The sequence below is a fragment of the Cervus canadensis genome, chromosome 32, assembly GCF_019320065.1.
Source record: "Cervus canadensis isolate Bull #8, Minnesota chromosome 32, ASM1932006v1, whole genome shotgun sequence".
Lineage (NCBI taxonomy): Eukaryota > Metazoa > Chordata > Mammalia > Artiodactyla > Cervidae > Cervus > Cervus canadensis.
In genome coordinates this window covers 32,989,604-33,008,050 of record NC_057417.1, presented here as the reverse complement: position 1 = coordinate 33,008,050, position 18,447 = coordinate 32,989,604, and the positions used below count along the sequence as shown (strand labels likewise).

Genomic DNA, 18,447 nt, shown 5'->3' with positions numbered 1-18,447 from the left:
ACGTGGGTCTGTTTCTAAAATCTTTATTCTGTTCTATTAGTCTGGCTGTTCATGCAGTAACTCCACATTGTTTAATTAGAGAGGCTTTAAAATGTGTCTTAGTGTGTGGTAAGGTCTTCACCACCCCCACCATCACACATATACACGCATGCACACACGCCCTCACACGCGTACATGCCCTCACATGCACTGCCTGACTTATTTAGCATTTTTCTCACCTTCCTCATGTCTCATGATGTCGAGTCTTTCTATCCACGTACACAGTACATCTTTTCACGATATGTCTATTTTCATCAGCTGTTTTCTTCTTGGGAAAAGTACTGGGCTGTCTCTTCCTACCTTCACTCTGCTCCCCAAAAGGCAGGGCAGCTGGGGGGAATCACTGTGCCCCGAAAGCCATGAGAGGAAGAATGTGAACTTTGTACACCACCCTGGCGCCCCCTTTTCTTGCCCCCTTTCCCAGCTCTGGGGTCCTGGGCATATTTAACTTCTGTGCCAGCCTCAGTGTCCTCACCTATAAAACAGGGTCAGTAGTTCTGTCACACGACCATCATGAGGATTAATGAACGTATGTACATTTTAAATGACATTTTCTGACTCTGGCCTGTAGGATCACAGTTGATTTTGGAATCAATCTTTTTTTTCATTTAATGAACTCTCATGTGTTCTTGGGTTTCCCTGGTAGCCCAGCTGGTAAAGAAACGGCCTACAATCCATGAGGCCCCGGTTCGATTCCTGGGTTGGAAAGATCACCTGGAAAAGGAATAGGCTACCCACTCCAATATTCTTGGGCTTCCCTGATGGCTCAGATGGTAAAGAATCTGCCTGCAACGCAGGAGACATGGGTTTGATCCCTGAGTTGGGACGATCCCCTGGAGGAGGACATGGCAACCCACTCCAATATTCTTGCCTGGAGAACTCCGTGGACAGAGGAGCCTGGCAGGCTACAGCCCATGGGGGTCGCAAAGAGTCAGACATGACAGAGACAAAGCCAATGTGTTCTAAGCACCTTTACACATTCACTCATTTAGTCCTCATACTGACTATGAGAAGGTCACTGTGACCCCTTCCTGCAGACAAGACCGGAGGGACTGAGTCACACAGCTCAGCCCAGGAGCGGAGGCGGCCGAGCGGCCTGGCCCCCGGCCCACACCTGAGGCTACGGGTGTGTCGCAGCCCCGCCCAGCACTAGGGCGTCTTGGCCAAAAGCTCCGGGAATCTCTCGTTAGTTTGTTAATCCTACTGCCGTTTTTGTAAAGAAGTCACGTCACCTGCTCCCACTGACAGTTTTATTTCTTCCTTTGAAACCTTCACATCGTCTCTTTCTGTTTTTTGCTTCTTTTTATTTATTGTTCTCAATGGACAGTCTAGATCCCCCTGTATCATATTGAATCGGAGCAGTGACAGAACAACCTTTGTTTTATTTCTAACTTTAAAGAAATTCTGTTAAGGTTTTATTATCAAGTCTGACATTTACAACATTTATGGTTGGTTTTGTGGGGAACTTTTGGTATTTTGTTTTTATAGCTAGCTTGTATTGGGTTAAGATAGTTCTTTTCTAAACCTGCTTTGCTAGGAGTTGCTTTGGGGAATTTTAGGATTAAAAAAATCACAAAGAAGTGTAATTTTGTCAAACTATGTCTTGCATGTATCAAGTGGTCCATGTTTTTTTCATCTTTTGTCTGCTGGTAAGATGATTTAGGTTGATGTTCTAATGTTCGCTAGTCCCAGTGTTTCTGAGATAAACACAATTTGATGTTTATAGTGTGTGATTCAATTTGGGTTTAAAATTTTCGTATCCATGTCCATGAGAGAACTTGGCCTTTTCTGGCAGTTGGTTTGGCTCTGAAAATCGAGTTTACTTTCTCACCAGTTTTCATAAATAATGTTGTGATTGCTCTGAAGGGGGAGGTGAGAGGCAGGGGTGCTGACACCCCGACCTCGCCAGCACAGACAGGAACCTGGAAATCACCTTCCCAAGGTTCCTGGGGTTCTCCATCCCAGCTGTGCATTAGCGGGTGGGCAGATTTTAGCACCCAGACCCTCCCCACCCCCGCCTCGTCAAATCGGCATCTCCAGGTCTGAGGTCCAGGCACCTTGCTATTTGTACATAAAGAAGATGACATGGGTCCCCCGGGTGACACAGCAGGTTAAAAGCTACCATGTCTGCTGCTTTTGGGGGCCTGTCTTGGGGGCCCCGGCGCAGGGCCAGGAGGGGCTGGTCAGTGGTCCAGCCTCTTCTCGGGTCTCTGCCTGGAGGTTCCGAGGCTCCGGTTCCCTGGGGAGGACGATCTGGGCGGGCTCCCTGCCCCTCCCTTCCCTGGGCTGCACCCGTGTCTCAGAGAGGCCCTGGCGGGCAGGTCCACAGGTCGGAGTGCTCGCCGCCAGCTCACCGTCAGCCTGTAGCCGCTTCTTAAAAGTTTGGGGTCGCCCTGAAGTTCATGTTTACCTTTCACCTTGAAAGTATTTCAGAACTACATGAAAGTTGCTAGGACACTGCAAACAAACAACCCTCCACCCACACAAACACTCCACCCGAGTTTTGTCAATTGTCCCTAAATGTCCTCGGTAGCAAAAGCTCCAGCCCAGGACCGCACGTCACACCTGGCCGTCCCCTCTGTCCATCCCGCCACCTCTTCTGGTTCCTCTGTCGTTCCTCGACTTTCATGACCTTGACTATGTCAAAGGTCACAGGCCATTCATTTCCTAGAACATTCCTCAATTTGGATTCATGTATTTCTTCATGATTAGACCCAGATTATGCACCTCTGGTCAGAATGTCACCAAAGTGTCTACGGCCATGCCACCCTGAACGCGCCCGATCTCGTCTGATCTAGGAAGCTAAGCAGGGTCGGGCCTGGTTAGTACTTGGATGGGAGAATGTCACCAAGTGATGCTGCATTCTCTGCACTGCATGCTGTCGTGTTTGCTGTGGTGTGGGAAGGCCCCATCTTTGGTGGAGCTGGTTTTGCTCACTCGATTATGGTGAAGTGCACCAGGTCCCTCCCCTTCACAATGAGTGAGTATTCTGTGGGAGATGCTTCCAGATTGTGTGAAAATCTCATTCTCCTTTCCACTCACCTCCTAGAGAATCATTCCCTGATTAGGTCTTGCCAGAATTAATTAGTGTAACGAAGCGCCCAATTGTGACCTTTCTAATTCAATCATCTCTTCTACATTTATTGATTGGACTTTTATTGTTTTGCTTTTTTCTTTTTAAAGCTTTGTCATCTCACTTGTTCATTTACCTCAGTGTGGACTCATGGGTTCCTATTTTACATGACAGATTATAGTCAGTTTCGATTATTATTTATGTCAGTGCGGGAGGCCCTCCCTGCAGCTGGCTTCTGTGTTCCTCCCACAACTTCCAGTTATTCCAAGACCCTCCTTACTTTCTGGCACGAGATGTTCTAGCTCATCTCACTGCTTCCTCTTCTTTCTCAGCCATTTCTCTGAGGAACTTTGGATCCTGTCTGTGCAGGGTGGTATTTAGAAACCAAGAGCTGCACCCTGGAGGTGCTCACGGCTCCTGGGGTGACCCTGCTCCCAGACCTGCTCCCAGACCTGCTCCCAGGGCTGTGCATCTGTCTACATAGGCTGAGAAGCACTGGCTCACAGCAGCCCCTCCAAATGCAATTCACTGTGTGAGTGTGTGTGAGTGTGTGCATGTGTCTGTGTGCATGTGCGTGTGTGTGTGCATGTGTGTGAGTGTGTGCGTGTGTGTGTGCATGTGTGTCTGTGAGTGTGTGTGTGCACGTGAGTGTGTGCGTGTGTGTGTGCACGTGTGTGCATGTGTGTGTGTGAGTGCGCGTGTCTGTGTGTGAGTGCAAGTGAGTGTGTGCGTGCACGTGTGTGTGTGCATGAGTGTGTGCGTGTGTGTGTGCATGTAAGTGTGCGTGTGTGCGCATGTGAGTGTGTGTGCATGCGTGTGTGTGAACGTGTGTGTGTGCGTATCTGTGTGCATGTGTGTGTGAGTGTGTGTGCACACCTGTGTGTGTATGTGTGTGTGACTGTGCAGGTGTGCGTGTGTGTGTGGGTGTGTGTGTGTACGTGTGTGTGTGCATGCATGTGTGTGTGTGTGCATTTGTGTGAATGTGTGTGATTGTGTTTGTGTGTGTGTGTGTGAGTTGTACATGTGTGTGCATGTGTGTGTGTGAGACTGTGTGTGTGCATGTGTGTGCATGTGAGTGTATAAGTGTGTGCATGCTTGTGTGTGTGTGCGCACGTGTGTGTCTGTGAGTGTGTGTGCGTGTGAGAGTGTGTGTGAGTGTGTGTGTGTGTGTGCATGTGTGTGTGTGAGTGTGTGCATATGTGTGAGTGTGTGTGTGTGAGTGTGTGTGAGTGTTTGTTGCTCAGTCGTGTTCAACTCTGTGCGACCCCATGGACTGTAGCCCGCCAGGCTCCTCTGTCCATGGGATTCTCCAGGCAAGAAGACTGGAGTGGGCAGCCGTTCCCTTCTCCAGGGGCGCTTCCCGACCCAGGGATGAAGCCCAGGTCTCCCACATTGCAGGCAGACTCTGTACCCACCAGGGATGCGTCGAGTTCATTCAGCACCATCCCTGTGCTCAGGCCTCCACGTCCACACTGACACCAGCCTGACTTTTCTCCCAGTGCGCTCATTCTATTTACTTACTTGCCGAATCCCCCGTGTGTGGCCGATCCTCTGAGATGACCACCTTCTCTGCACAGGTCCTGACTGGGCTCCTTTGCACGGTGCTTCTGCAAGGAAGAGGGAAGGCTGCCCTAAAAATTTTAGCTTGCAAACTTAAGTTATCAAAATCTGAAGTTAGCCATTCTCTCTCTCTTCCTCCCAGTGATACAAGATTCTAGAATTCTTTAATTCCAACTGAGTCATACTTGTGCCCAGCATTTCAGTCCCACCTTTTTTTTTCTGTATCCCCAAAGGCTGTGATGTCTATTAGCATCTTTTCTTACAGTTGGTGCTTGCTTAGCTTTCACGGCCAGTTTGGCTGCAGCTTCACGTCCCGCTCTGCTGGCCTCCAGGCACGTACCTTTCTCCCCCACACGCTCAGCTGTGCATCGCTCATGCGTCTCTTACACTCTGTCCAGCTCTGCTCTGGCCCTCGGGTGGGAGTTTCTCTGGTCTGCTGAATCTTCAGAACTGGAAGTCCCTTCAAAATAGTTTGTCTAAAATATTTTAATATTAACTCAGCAAGTCTAAAAATTCTGGGAGCGGTGCAGACGGTTGGAACTTCAAAACCAGAAAGAAAATGTTTTCCCCTGAAACTCGTTATCCGAACCATTTGTGTTTCAATGTTCCTAGAGAGTAAATGTTCATCTATAAAAAGAAACTTGGATCCAAACCACAGGGGTAAGGATTACAGTCTTTTCCTGGCCAAGAGGAGACTAGAGGATAAGGGTTGACATTTCATCACTCGGCGCCTGGGGGGCCCTGAGCCCCCCCCCGTCCCAGAGCTGACACACACTCGCCCTCTGCAATGACCCCTCCTGCCTCGTGAACGAGACGCCACTCTCCTCCGTCCTCCGCGCTGAGTCCATCAGCAGACCGCCATGTGGGTTATGTTGTGCTCATCCGTTCTCTTGATTGAATTAGTCGGAACTGGTTTTCATTTGTATACTAAGTTACCCCAAGAAAATCCCACGACGATGTGGCGAAAACTAGCATGGATGTCCACTTTGGCGCAAACGAATCCTGCTTTTATTTGTGAGCTGCTCCTAAGTAGCCTCGAAGGCTTGTTACAGCAGGGTGTCCATTCAAAACTCAATGAAGGGGGCTTCCGGTGGCTCAGTGGTAAGGAATCCACCTGCCAATGCAGGAGACGCGGGTTTGAGCCCTGATCTGGGAAGATCCCACATGCTGCGAAGCAGCCAAGCCTGTGGGCCACAACTACTGAGCCCGCGCTCTGGAGTCCGCGCCCTACAACGAGAGAAGCCGCCACGGCGCAAAGTTCATGCACCACATCTGGAGAATAGCCCCACTCGCCACAACTAGAGAAAGCCTGCGTGCAGCAGCGAAGACCCAGCACAGTGGGGGAAAAAATAATAATAGTAATGAATGAATAAGCATCTCTTTAAAGGTCTTGGAAGGCCCTTTGTTGCTAGGCCAGTGTTCAGTTATCTCAGACTGAAGGCAGAACAAACTCCGACCCACCCGGCTCATCTGCTCATACACACACGGCCGCATCTGGGGACTGAGCAGGCCTGCGGCCTCTGAGGCCCTTCGCGACACCCCATCACTCCTCTACTCGTATCAGTACCGCCTTCGTGGCCGTCATCACCTTCCACGCTCCATCCTCCAACTCACCCCCGGGAGGGGCCACGGACAAGGCCCCGGAGGACATGTGGTGATGCGAAGGCCGTCAGCACGGGCTTCGGGACCAGGCGGCTGGGCCTGGAGCCCCCACTCTGCCCTCCTGGCTGGGCGGCTGCAGGTGAGTCGTCTGCCCAGGTGCTTTCGCCGCAGAGCAGGATTGACAGCAGCGGTCTCGCGGCTGCTGGAGCGTCAGGACTTGTGGGCGTGCTTGCATGTCCTGGACGTGCCTGGCTCCGTGTTCCGCGGACACAAGAGACTTTACGAGCGGAATCTCCTCTGAGAAGCCCGTCAGCCCCTCAGGGCAGGGGGAGGCCGTGTCCATGTCACGTTGCCCCCCCAGGAAGCCTCGGCACACCCCCGCTATCCCTCTGAGAATGTCCGGGCACATTCCCTGGCCCAGGCAGGCTCCACCTTTCCTAAACTCAGCACCCTGGGGCCCTGGAGACCACGAGTGGTGTATGTGAAGCCTTCTGAAACATTCCACACCTCATTCCCTTCACATGGATGTGGGTCAAGCCCAGGCAGCCGCTCTCTGCGCTCACCCGGCCGCTCATCCGAGAAGCGGTCACCACCTCCTGCCCCATGCCTGGCCACGGGCTGGGATCCCCGGAGCAATGAGGCTCAGGGGCACACGGGCCAGTGAGCTGTCGGCCACTTAGCGATTCATCACGTGGAAAGCAGGGGGATGATTTATAGAGGTTTGCTCGGGGTGCTGGCAGAGGCTGAGGAAGGAGGCCTGAAGGCCTGAAGGCCACAGCTCAGGTGGCTGCAGAGGTCCACAGAGGGGGTGGCATCCTGGCCCAGCCCCAGGGACCACGGCCGCTGGCCAGGGAGGGCAGAGGGCAGCCGGGTGGCCTCTGGGAGCAAGGACCCGGCTCTGCCAAAACGCTTCGTGATGGGACCACCTCTGCTCTTCTTCCTCTGACCCATGTCTTTGCAGAAGTGTCTTTTGAATTCTGACTGCTTTTTAAGTGTGCCAAGAAGGTTGTGTCCTGGGGTTGTCGCCGGTGAACTGTGGAATCAAAGACCCTCATCCTTGGAGGAGCCCCCTTGAAAGGCCCTGAAATAAGCTGATGCCCAGATGTGGGTTAATAAAATAGTAAATAGCGGCTTTCCCAGGTATCTCTGGCTCTGTAATGCTTCGCTTAATTAGTAACCTTTGACTGGAGAGTGAGCACAGCCTCCCTTCCCACGTTTTCACGGCTCACCACGAGAGGAGAGACTGCAGACGCCATGGTCTTCCCTGCTCCCGCGCCCGCTGCCCACCCGCCCGGAGCCCCTGCACCCCCGCCCATCACCGCCGTGGGCTGAGCCCTGATAGCCTGAGGCACCCCGGCTGCTCCCGAGCCTGCTCTGAGCGTGGTTTTCTGCCATGAAGATGCTGGTGGTAGCGCCTGGGTGCAGATAAAAACTGCTTCCATCCAAAAGAGAAAAGAAAAAAAAAAAAGCCCACTTAGTGTGTATTTGTGCATAATAGTGGCCATTTTCTCAATGGGAACGGTTTCAGGGAGTGTTATGTGCTCGTAAAACCCAGCACGGCCTCTGAGTGCTGGTCCCGGTAACTAAAGAGCAGGGCGGTGGAGGGCCGGTGCCCGGGGGCCCCGGGCAGGGCGCCCGCAGAGGCCCGAGGCAGGCGGCAGGGTGTAGGGCTGGTAGGTGGAGGCGCACCTTCCTTCCGCAGAGAAGCTGGTGGGGGACGGGGGCTCTATCTCCCTCCCCACCCCCCTGAGGACGGGATCCAGGCTGGAGAGTGGAAGCCCAGCTTTTGTTTCCTCTCCTGCTGGCCTACACACTCCCCCAGAGAAAGCCGGATAAGTCCTGTGGCCTCAGGGGCTTGGCTCCCTCAGGGTAACGCTGGGAGAAGGATCCCGCGTTGAGAGCCTCCATGCTGGCTCCATGCTGGCTGAGCACTTAATAGACACAAGCAGATGAGAAAACCGTGCAAGTCAAGGCGAGTGTTTGGACTCAAAGAGAGCGGCTTGAGGCGGCGTGGCTCCGAGGAAGGACTGTCCTGGCCCTGGGAGTGCTCCTGGGATGGGCCTGTGCAGAGTGCAGGGCTCGGCCTGGAAAGTACTGCCATCAAGCCGGCCACCAGGCCAGGCCGGGCCCACCTGCCCACCCGAGGGCAGCGTCCTGCTGATGCTCAGCTCAGGAGGTGCTGGACTTCCGTGGTCTCTGGTCAGAGAACCGAGAGACTGGTTCAGAAAACTGGTCAGAGAAACCCCCCCGGCGGGGGAGGAGGGGTGCTGGCCGGGAGGAGCCCGGCTTGAGTCAGCTGAGTGTCCAGAGCATCCAGGAGCTGGTGGGGGAATTCATTCACAAGGAACCAGGACCAGGCCACACCCGGCCGTTCCGGGCGCCCGCCCCCAGGAGACTGTCTATCCTTTGCCTGTGTATCCGTCCACCCGGCTGCCTCTCACCTCCCACGGCGTGTTCTGTCTCTGGCAGGGTCACAGGTCAGATGTTCTTTGTCTCATCACCTCGAGCTCTGGAGTTGGGGATTTCTAATCACTGATTTCATCTCCTCCTTCACTCACTCGTCACGGGTGGTATCAGGGCTGTCTGCGGCCCTTTCAACAAGGGTCTGTCAGCATTTCAGTTGTCATCAGCCTTCACTGTGGTGGAATTTCTTTTTCACAATAGGAAGGAAAAGAGCAACATTATTTCTGAGCAGTCTGTCACGTGTGCATACGAGGGCTGTCACCTCTGACGGCTCCATCAGGAGTGGCTCGGTCATCAGGTAGATTTGCCGAGGTGGGAACAGCTCGGGTCCCGTGTGACGCCTCTGCCTGAGTGCGAACGTGCTGCGGGGATGGGTGACAATGATATTCACACTCGGATAGTTCACAGCGTTTATTGTTTGCTTGACTGTCCATAATAACGCCCTGTGATGACTTTCCTCTCTTATTTCTCGACTTTCATAGGAAGTCTGTACAAGATGAATGGTTTGAAGTGGCTTTTTTATTCGTTAAGTCTATCAGGTCCTTTTAGTTCCTCCTATTATGGGGCTTTTTAACATACCACAGGAGAAGGAAATACGGCAGCCTAAGGGACAACTCAAGTACAACCGAGGGAAGCACTTTACGACAAATGTCACTTTCAAGAAATAGAGGTCAGTGTCCATATGAATCACACCTGTCAAACTGAATTAAATTTTATGGGAGTTATGTCTTCCTGTTCTTTTTGAGGATCGCTCAGATTCTTTCGTCCTGATTCTCTTGTTGGGATTTTAGATTTGCCTATACGTTTCCTTTTTCCCGTCATTAGGTTTTATATTTGCTTCTTCCAGTCGTCCATTCATCCAGCAAACACTTATTGATTCCCTACTGTCATGTTGGTTTCCGGACTCGTGCCACATACCAGATTACAGAGACGGAAAGCTTTCAGTCCCCACCTGCAGAAATCCACAGCTGGGGGCATGGGTAGGAGGAATGATCGAGACGTAATAATCAATAAAATGAGGCTTGTGAGAATAGTTATGAGAAAAAAAAAAAAGCGTTGCCAAGACAGCCTTGGAAAGAAAATGGGTAACAGAGTGGGATAATCAAGGAGGGCTCCCCGTGGGAGGTGAACTTTTCGTAGGTTGATGGGAAACAGGGACCTCCAGGCAGAGAGAAGAGCAGAGTGAAAGTCACATGGCCCCAGTTGTTTTAAAATGTAAATTTTATTATTATTTGGGTAGAGTGAAGCCAGGGGGTCAAGACATGACTGCCTGGAAAGAATCGTTTGTTACTCACAGTTCCCAAGAGGAGGGGGCACGGGATGCCAGGCAGGGCCGCACGGGGAGACCCCAGGGCGGCTGGAGGCAGAGGGAGGGAGGGTCAGTGAGGACCAGAGACCTCACTGAGGTTTCTGGGGAAGGAGTGGAGAAGGCGGGGTGGGCAGCTGAGGACTGAGGTTTCTGGGGAAGGAGTGCAGAAGGCGGGGTGGGCAGCTGAGGACTGAGGTTTCTGGGGAAGGAGTGGACAAGGCGGGGTGGGCAGCTGAGGACTGAGGTTTCTGGGGAAGGAGTGGACAAGGTGGGGTGGGCAGCTGAGGACTGGCTGGTCTGGATCATCCCCGCAGGCTCCGGGGCTCAGGGACCCTCCCAGTTTCTTGGAACCTGCCCAGGGTGGCAGGGGCAGGTGGACGGTGGCCCAGAGGGTGGGAGCCGGTGGAGGAGGTGCGGGCGACGGGCTCTGGGTCGGCCGGTCTGCACAGGGAGGCGTGCTCACGAGTGAGCTGTTCACTGTCTCTCGGGCCCAGCTACCGGGGAGGGGCAGGCCCTGCGGGGTCACCAAGGCCCGATGTCAGGGTCTTCAGTACAGAAGCGAGAGCTGTGGCTGGTCACGCGGGAAAGGCCGAGCAGCTTTGCGGTCGGGTGTCATCAGGCAGCAATGGGCTGGGCGCTGGCCCCGGAGGGGAGGCGGGAGCCAGTGTGAGGCCTGCAAGGCCTTGCTGAGGGGAATGTGTCCCTGAGAACCTGCGTCTCCTGGTCCCTGAGCTCGAGCCAGGGTGTCCCAGCGCTTCGTCCCCCGTCAGCGTCTCCCGGTGGGCCTTCGGGGCTGATGCCCGCATCACGTGAGCAGGAGGCGCGGCTTCTCGGGCTCCCACCCCTCTCCCAGCCCCCTCCCCACACACCGCACTTCATCAGTGCTGGCGCCCAACCCTCGCCGGCCTCTCGGGATCTTAGCAAGTGGTAGGACACCTGCACCTGCGCGTGGAGATGTGGGCAGTCCTGTTTGCCCTTGAGAGAGGGCGTGTCTGAGGGAGAGAAGGGACACACTCGTGAGGGACACTGGGAGGCCAGCTTCTCGTGAGGGATGCGTGGGAGCTGGGTGCCCGGCTCCCTCGGTGGCCCCGGGGAGACAGAGGGAAGGGCTGAGGCCAGTCCCATGCCTCCCCCGAGCCCCAGCTCTTGGGTGGGGGCTCGGGCCACACACAGTGGGTCTACAGACTCAAAGAAAGCAGCCCCCCAGGGCCCCCCCGTGCAGTGAACAGTCCTGGTCCACAGTGGCTCCCAGGAGAAGCCTCTTCTTGGGGCTGGGGCAGGGGGTCTTTATGGAAAAACTGGTTCCTAGCAGGATATTTGAGGGGGAATGTGAATAAAGTGGTAGAAACCCCAGCACCTGGGGGAGGTAAGACACGGAAGGCTGGGCAGCGGAGGCGGCCCTGGGCCATCATGGGGCCAGGGCGGTGAGCCGGGCTCGGATCTGCAGACGTCAGGGCTGTTCACTGGTGCAGGGGCCGGGGGACAAAGCCTCAGCCTCTGGAACGGTCACGTCGTGATCCTCCTGCCTCTGAAGACAGAAAGAATATGAAATAGTTAAAAGGTGAATGAGTCACCAACTGTCACGATAGGAGGAGGGAGGGAGCCGGCCCTAGGGCTGTTTCCCAGCAGGAACCTCCGCACAAGCTGGCGTCAGGCAGAGCAGGGTGGGCAGGGGAGCTCATGAGGGGCGCAGGCTGCCCGGACTCGGACTCTCGGGAACTGGCCTTGAGCCCCGTCCAGGTCTGAGTCCCGCCCTGGTTGTGCTGCAATCTGCCAGCGGTGCCAGCCGCCCGGCCCATCTGAGCCCCCTCCTCCGTGCCCCCAGCTGCCTCCCTGGGCGTCCGGGTGTGGGGACGCCGCTCAGACCAGAGGGCACTCGGGACTGCAGGCTGCTGGGCAGGTGGGTTTTCCTGCTGACTCTGGGGTTCGGCTCAGCAGGCTTCCATGGCGCGGTTTCTGGAGCTTTCTGTCTCCTCCGCTCTGCATAAGAGCAGGGGCCCCCCCCCCTCCTCTCCCCTCCCTGCCCACAGCTCAGCCCCAAGTGCCCCCTCTCTGCTCACCGTCCCCTTGCGGATGAGGTTAATGCCTCTCATCTGAGTGGCCATCGATCCCTGGCCCCTGGGATGCTGAGCTCATCACGGCCGTGGGCGGTGGGGGCGCCGGAGGTCCTGCCCGGCCGGCTGGTTTCCACCTGACTTCTCAGAGGAAGGGGCTGCCAGGGGCAGGCAACTTGGCAGCCCTGATGAAAAACCCACTCGGCGGGGGTGGAGGTTCTGGGACCCCAGGCATTCAAAGGGCAGGCGGGTCTGAAGGAGCCCCGCCTCCCGGGTCTCGGGTGCCAAGTGCCGGCGGATGGTGGGGGCAGCAGCCCAGAGCCTTCCCCAGAGGAGGCGGGCAGGGCGGTGACTCCTGGGGCCTCAGCCCAGGACGCAGGGCTCCCTGTGGATGCTCATGACCGCCCCCGCCGAGCAGCACTGGAGATGTGTGGCATCTCTGCTCTCGTCCTAAGCATTGCAAAGTGCTGTTTGTTAGCTTTAAAAGAAAAAAGAAGCAAAAAAAAAATTGTCAAAACCCCAGCCTCCCCGCCAAGCTCTGATTGTTTTATCTTTAAAGAATTCCTCCGTACTCCCTGCCCAGCGCATCATTAGTGAGCGGATGGTTGCTTCTAGAACACTCCTTCCTGACGGTCTTGAAATCTAAGCGGAGAGCCGGAGGAGCCCAGCAGGTGACACAGGCCTTCTGCTCCTCGTGAAGAGGCTCCCCATCTCTTTAACCCAAGTGTAAACCACTTGTTACAGAAACCCAACCCCCCACCCCCGAGGTCTGGAGCCACAGTTACATTCTCAGTGATCATTTGTTTTGGAGCTCAGCACTAGGCAGCCCATCTCAACAGTGATTTTGAAATTGTGCACGCTTGTTTGTATTAACACATTCATCCGTATGTTAATAAACCGACTGGTCGGGCCCCGAGTTTGGGCTGGACCCCAGTGGGGGTGCAGGGGCTTCAGTGGTGAGTCAGACCCCAAGTGACAACAAGCGGGGAAGATGCCTCGGGAAGGAGGCGTTGGGGTGCGGCGCAGCGCCGCGGGGCCCGGGACAGGGTGGGCGGACAGTGAGGACTCAGACTGTGTGGCAGGTGGCTTCTGCTGCAGCTTCGAGGCTCTGCAGCGGGGCCGGCCATGCCCACACCCGTGGCCCGGAACGCCGCGTTCCCTCAGCGGGAGGCAGGCCGGGGCCCTGTGAGTGAGCCCACCCAAGGCCCCTCTGTCTGAAGACCGCTGATGGTGTCTGACTCACTCGTCAGGGTCCGGCAGACGCTGTCAAGTGAGGTGCAAAGCTGCAGAAACCGCAGGCCCGGAGGTCACCGTGCGTCGCCCTTCTGACCAGCGTCACGCCCGACGCGGCAGTCTCCTCGTGGCCCCCTGCCTGTCCCGGCTCCAGACGGCCCCTCGGGTGCTCTCCCCTGAGCCCGGGCACCACCCGCTGCTCCCTCGCCCGCGAGCACCGGGAAGCTTTGCCGCGCGCCGTGTCTGAGCGCGCCGTGTCTGAGCGCGCCTGGGTGTGACCAGCCCTGCATCAGGCTCGTGGAAGGTGCTGGAGGGCACAGAACTAGGGCATCAGCTTCTGTGGCCTGTTTCGGGGGGGGGGGGGGTCCTGTTCACGGAGGCGTCCCAAAGGCCCAGATTCGGTCCAGATTCCGAGGATGTTGCCGGCTTCGTGGAGAAGAGCAGAGGGCGGACGTGTTTTCGGGAGGTTCAGGTGTTGAGACGGTGTGATGCTGTCAAGTCATGACAGACGGGCCCGCGGGGAGAATGGCGGGTGGGTCCACGGAGCTGGGAAGCACCTGAGCCCCGATGATGTGGCCTCCATTCAAATCCAGGCCTTTTAAAAAAGAGCGGTAGACAGGAGGGGAAATGTGACTTGGATACGCCAGCCTTACAGTTGTCGGTTACACTCCTCAGAACAAAAGGCCCACAGCCAACGTGCAGCACCTCCTGGGGGTCACATACTGAGTCTGGGGAGGCCTGGGCCCCCGAGCGCCGGGCCCTGGACCCGGCCGCCCTCCTCCCGACATCCCTGCCCCTCCAGCCATTCACTGCTTTGCTGCCCCCCGAGCCCAGTACCCGCTCTGACATCCTGATCTTTTCCCACCGTGTTCTTGGCTGGTCACCGCCTTTTTGTACTTCTATGTTTTCTCCTTGAGGTAAAATTCATGGCGAACATAAAGTTGACCACATCAAAGTATACGGTTCACGGGTTGGTGCCTCCACCCCCATCTAGGGCTGAAACATGTCCAGACTCCCAAGGCGACCCTGCGCCCGCCTCCCCTGCCCTTGCGCCCCGCCATCTGCTTTCTGTTCCTGCGGGTCCACCTGTCCTGGGTATTTTATGAGATGGGGTCACGCAGCGTGTGGCCTCCGGGTCCGGTTCCTCTCGGCATCACGCCTGTAAGGCCCGCCCACGGTGCAGCAGGGGTCAGCGCTCCGCCCCTCCCGCGGCCGGGCAGCGTCCATCCTGGGGCTGCACCCCTGTTTCCCCGTCGACCATCGATGGGCATTTGCGTGCTTCCTCCCTGGACTGCTGTGAGCAGAGCATCCGTGAACGTGCGCGCACAAGGGTTGGAGAGCCAGCTTGCACTTCTTCGGGGGGTGGACCCAGACATGAGGTTGCTGGGTCACGTGGTGGTTCTGGGCTTAACTGTTGGAGGACCTGCCAAGCCGTTTTCAGGCTGTGAATGGAGAGGATTTAGAGTTTTGTGTTTGGTTTCTCCGGGACTCACGCCGCCGGCCCCGTGTTTGCTGTTCCCTTCTGGTCCTCCATGTCTCCAGTCCTCCAAGGTCGTTTAAATCCTCACGCCATCCTCCCATGACCGCCTGCCGGCTTGGTTTCTCTGCAGACGTGGTGAGCGCCTTTCCTGTGCTGTCCCTGAAGCCGTCTGGGGGGTGTCGCCCGCTCGGGGCCCTGGCCGGCCCACCTCGGCACTGCCTGCTAGGCCTGAGGCTCTCCGTGCCCCCAGCCCTCCGTCTGCAGGTGTCCCCAGGCCCCCCGAGCCCTGAGCCTGCACAGGCCCCACACCTGCCTGGACGGGGTGCAGGGACCTGCGGAGAACTCGGCAGCTTCCCGGCAGGTGGTGACCGGTGCCCCCGCCCGCACCGTTGCTCTCTCGCGGGGCCAGGACCATTGGTCCACAGGGCAGGCAGCGCGAGTGAGGCAGTCAGACTGGCTCGGGCAGAACTGGAAGCCACTCGGATGAGGACGGGGATCAGGAGAAGTGTGGCTCGGGGTCAGGCCCGGTGGTCCTGGAAGGGCTGAATATACCTCCTGGGCAGATGGCTGGACGGGAGTTCACGGACAGGGAATAAAATCGGCAGGAGATGAGGGGACAGGCGGGGTTTGGGACAGAAGGCATTGTTGGGTCAGCTGTGCCCCGAGGCAGGCTTTGCCACCCCAGCCAGTTCCCAGGGCAGCAGCGGGGTCCCCTGCACAGGGCCATCCAGACGCCCGGCCAGCGGTGGTGTCTTCGGCGTGTGTCCGGGCAGAAGGCGTCGGGGTAGAAGCGGGAGGCGCAGCTCTGGACGCTCCGTGGGGCCGGGCAGGTGGTCTCTGCCGGGTGGTCCCCTGTCTGCAGGGACAAAGGACCCAAAGGCAGGTCCCGTCCTGAGTCCTCAGTCTGAGTCCCTGGGGCCGGGGTGTGCCCAGGCCCTGACCGAGAGCTGCTGACTGAAACCCCCAGGCCCAGTGGTGGGGACAGAGGGGCCCCGGCTCGGAGGCGCAGGTCGGGGGGAGGGGTGTGCGCTCACGGAACTGAACGCCCCCCGCGTGAGGGGGCGGCCGCGGCCTCGGCCCCGCTCGGTCCAGTGGGTCCCAGGCCCTCCGTCCCGCAGGTTGGAGCGATCGGGGACGAGGAGGAGTGGGTCACCCTCTGCGAGGAGGAGAACGAGCCGGACGCCCAGACGCTGGAGATCCCGGACCTCACGCCCTACACTCACTACCGGTGAGAGCCGCCCACCGGGGCCTCTGTCCACGGAGGCAAACCCAGCTGCACGCGTGCGACTGACACGCTTCCAGCCGCCGTAGCGGTAAACTCAGCTTTTCAGGACACAGATGCTGTTGAGTGTCGTTCCCAGAGAGACTGCCCCTGCTGCCAGGCCAGCAGCGTCCCTTCCACCAGCTTTGCTGGCTGGGCAGCCGGCAGGCATGGCTGGTCTATCAGGCTCAGTAGCCAAGACCCACGTGGTTGCAGATGTAGGTCATTTTTTTTTTTTATAGAACTCCACCTCTGGGGCATTAGGGTGCTGCGTGTGTGAAGAGCAGACGTCCTTGGAACGCCCTCTGCCTCACCCTCCCCCGGTCCCAGAGGCATGGGTTTCACTAATCAAGCATCTAATGTGACATGTAACCTTTGACTCTTGACCCTGAAACTTATCCAGGCAGTAAATCCTTGGCCCAAACAAAGGGTAGAATGAGGGCAGCTGCTTGAGATGCCATGATTTCCCGTAAGATTGAGGAAAGAGATAGGATTTCCAGTCATCTCAGATGCTGGGTGTGATAACGTCACTGTTCTGCCAGGATGGATGCACTTCATAGAACAAAGACTGAGAATGACTAATTCAGGGAGTAAAAGGGGAAATTACATCTTTGTGAAGAACACTGTTTCAATACAATACTGAGGTAAAGATTTAAAAAAAAAAAAAAAACCTAATGAGAGGTGCTATTGAACCTACACTCATTTTAACATCCTTCCTAAGTTCAGAGCAGGTGAATCAAGATTCACTCATTCTTAGGGGAAAACATTCAGCATAAAATGAGCTGCCAAGGTCCGTGATCTGCCACGTGAAATTGGCGTGTGGTTTTGTTCCTTCCATTTTCCTGCGTCCCCGCTCCCTGCAGGTTCCGAATGAGGCAGGTGAACGTCGTCGGCGCCGGGCCCTTCAGTCAGTCCTCGAGGGTCATCCAGACGCTGCAGGCGCCCCCGGACGTGGCCCCCACCAGCATCACCGTCCGCACTGCCAGCGAGACCAGCCTGCGGCTCCGCTGGGTGGTGAGTCGGGGCGCGGGGGCGGGCGGGGAGCCTGGAGCTTAGGCATCGCTTCCTCCTGCCTTTGTCCAGGTCAAAGCTAATCTCGTCATTAAACCAAGAAGTAACGCACTCTACAGTTGGTTGTTGGATCTCAGACCATCCCCAGCTGTCTTATTAATTAGTAGCGTTACCCACTGGCTTCTTGGAACCAAGGCATATTCTTTAGGGAAGAAAGTTGACCGTCCCACAGGCTGGATCTATAAGTCCTTAAGCTTGGTCGACACGGAGCAGGTCCAAAGTATTTGTAAGAGAGCCAGCTTGATATTGAATCAGAACATTCACCCACAAAATTAAGCCACAATATATTAAAAGAAATTAAGTCCAGCTAAAGTTACTGACAAAGCTTCCTGTAATTAACAGAGGAAAAGTTCCAGGGAAAAGTAAAAAAGACAAAGTCCAAGAATATTCACCCCAGAGTAGCTTTTCTGTGGACTCAGCCCCATAAGACAGGCTGGTGCTTGGGGACCCTCACGGGGGGCAGTCCCGAGACGGGGGCTCACCACAGACTGCCGTCCGCTTCCAGCCGCTGCCGGACTCGCGGTACAACGGGAACCCCGAGTCCGTGGGCTACAGGATTAAGTACTGGCGCCCGGACCTGCCCTCTGTGGTGCTGGCCCAAGTCATCAGTGACCGGCTGGAGCGGGAGTTCACGGTCGAGGGGCTGGAGGAGTGGACGGAGTACGAGCTGCAGATGCAGGCCTTCAACGCCATCGGCGCCGGGCCCTGGAGTGCGGCCGTGCGGGGCCGGACCCGGGAGTCAGGTGAGTCGGGCTCCGGGCCCCCCTGTGTCTCCCGGAGGAGGAGCTGAGCGGGCCCAGGCTTGGGGCAGACCCGGGAGTCGGGTGAGTCGGGGCTCCGGGCCCTCCTGTGTCTCCCTGGAGAAGGACCCGGGAGCCGGGTGAGTCGGGCTCTGGGCCCTCCTGTGTCTCCCGGAGGAGGAGCTGAGCGGGCCCAGGCTCGGGGGCAGACCCGGGAGTCGGGTGAGTCGGGCTCCGGGCCCCCCTGTGTCTCCCGGAGGAGGAGCTGAGTGGGCCCAGGCTCGGGGGCAGACCCAGGAGTCGGGTGAGTCGGGGCTCTGGGCCCCCTGTGTCTCCCTGGAGGAGGACCCGGGAGCCGGGTGAGTCGGGCTCTGGGCCCCCCGTGTCTCCCGGAGGGGGAGCTGAGCGGGCTCAGGCATCTCACTGGCTCATCCTTACCCGCCCCCGCCCCTGCAATCACCACCGTGTCTTTGTCGACACTCTCCTGAGTGATTAGGTCAACCTGCCTCAGAGCCCATGACACTGCTTTGCATTTGATGATGGATTCTCCCAGGGGCTGGAC

The 18,447-nt window shown here is 56.9% G+C and overlaps 1 protein-coding gene across 6 annotated transcripts in view; it reads left to right on the top strand.

Moving 5' to 3' along the window:
• The window catches only part of SDK1 (sidekick cell adhesion molecule 1), a 724,732-nt gene that overhangs the window by 623,855 nt on the left and 82,430 nt on the right, over positions 1-18,447 (top strand). For all 6 annotated transcript variants that reach the window (XM_043455307.1, XM_043455310.1, XM_043455311.1 and 3 more), the window contains 3 exons: positions 15,932-16,041; positions 16,938-17,088; positions 17,651-17,888. In XM_043455307.1, the coding sequence (XP_043311242.1) occupies positions 15,932-16,041; positions 16,938-17,088; positions 17,651-17,888 (499 nt within the window). The remainder of the gene's footprint in view (positions 1-15,931; positions 16,042-16,937; positions 17,089-17,650; positions 17,889-18,447) is intronic.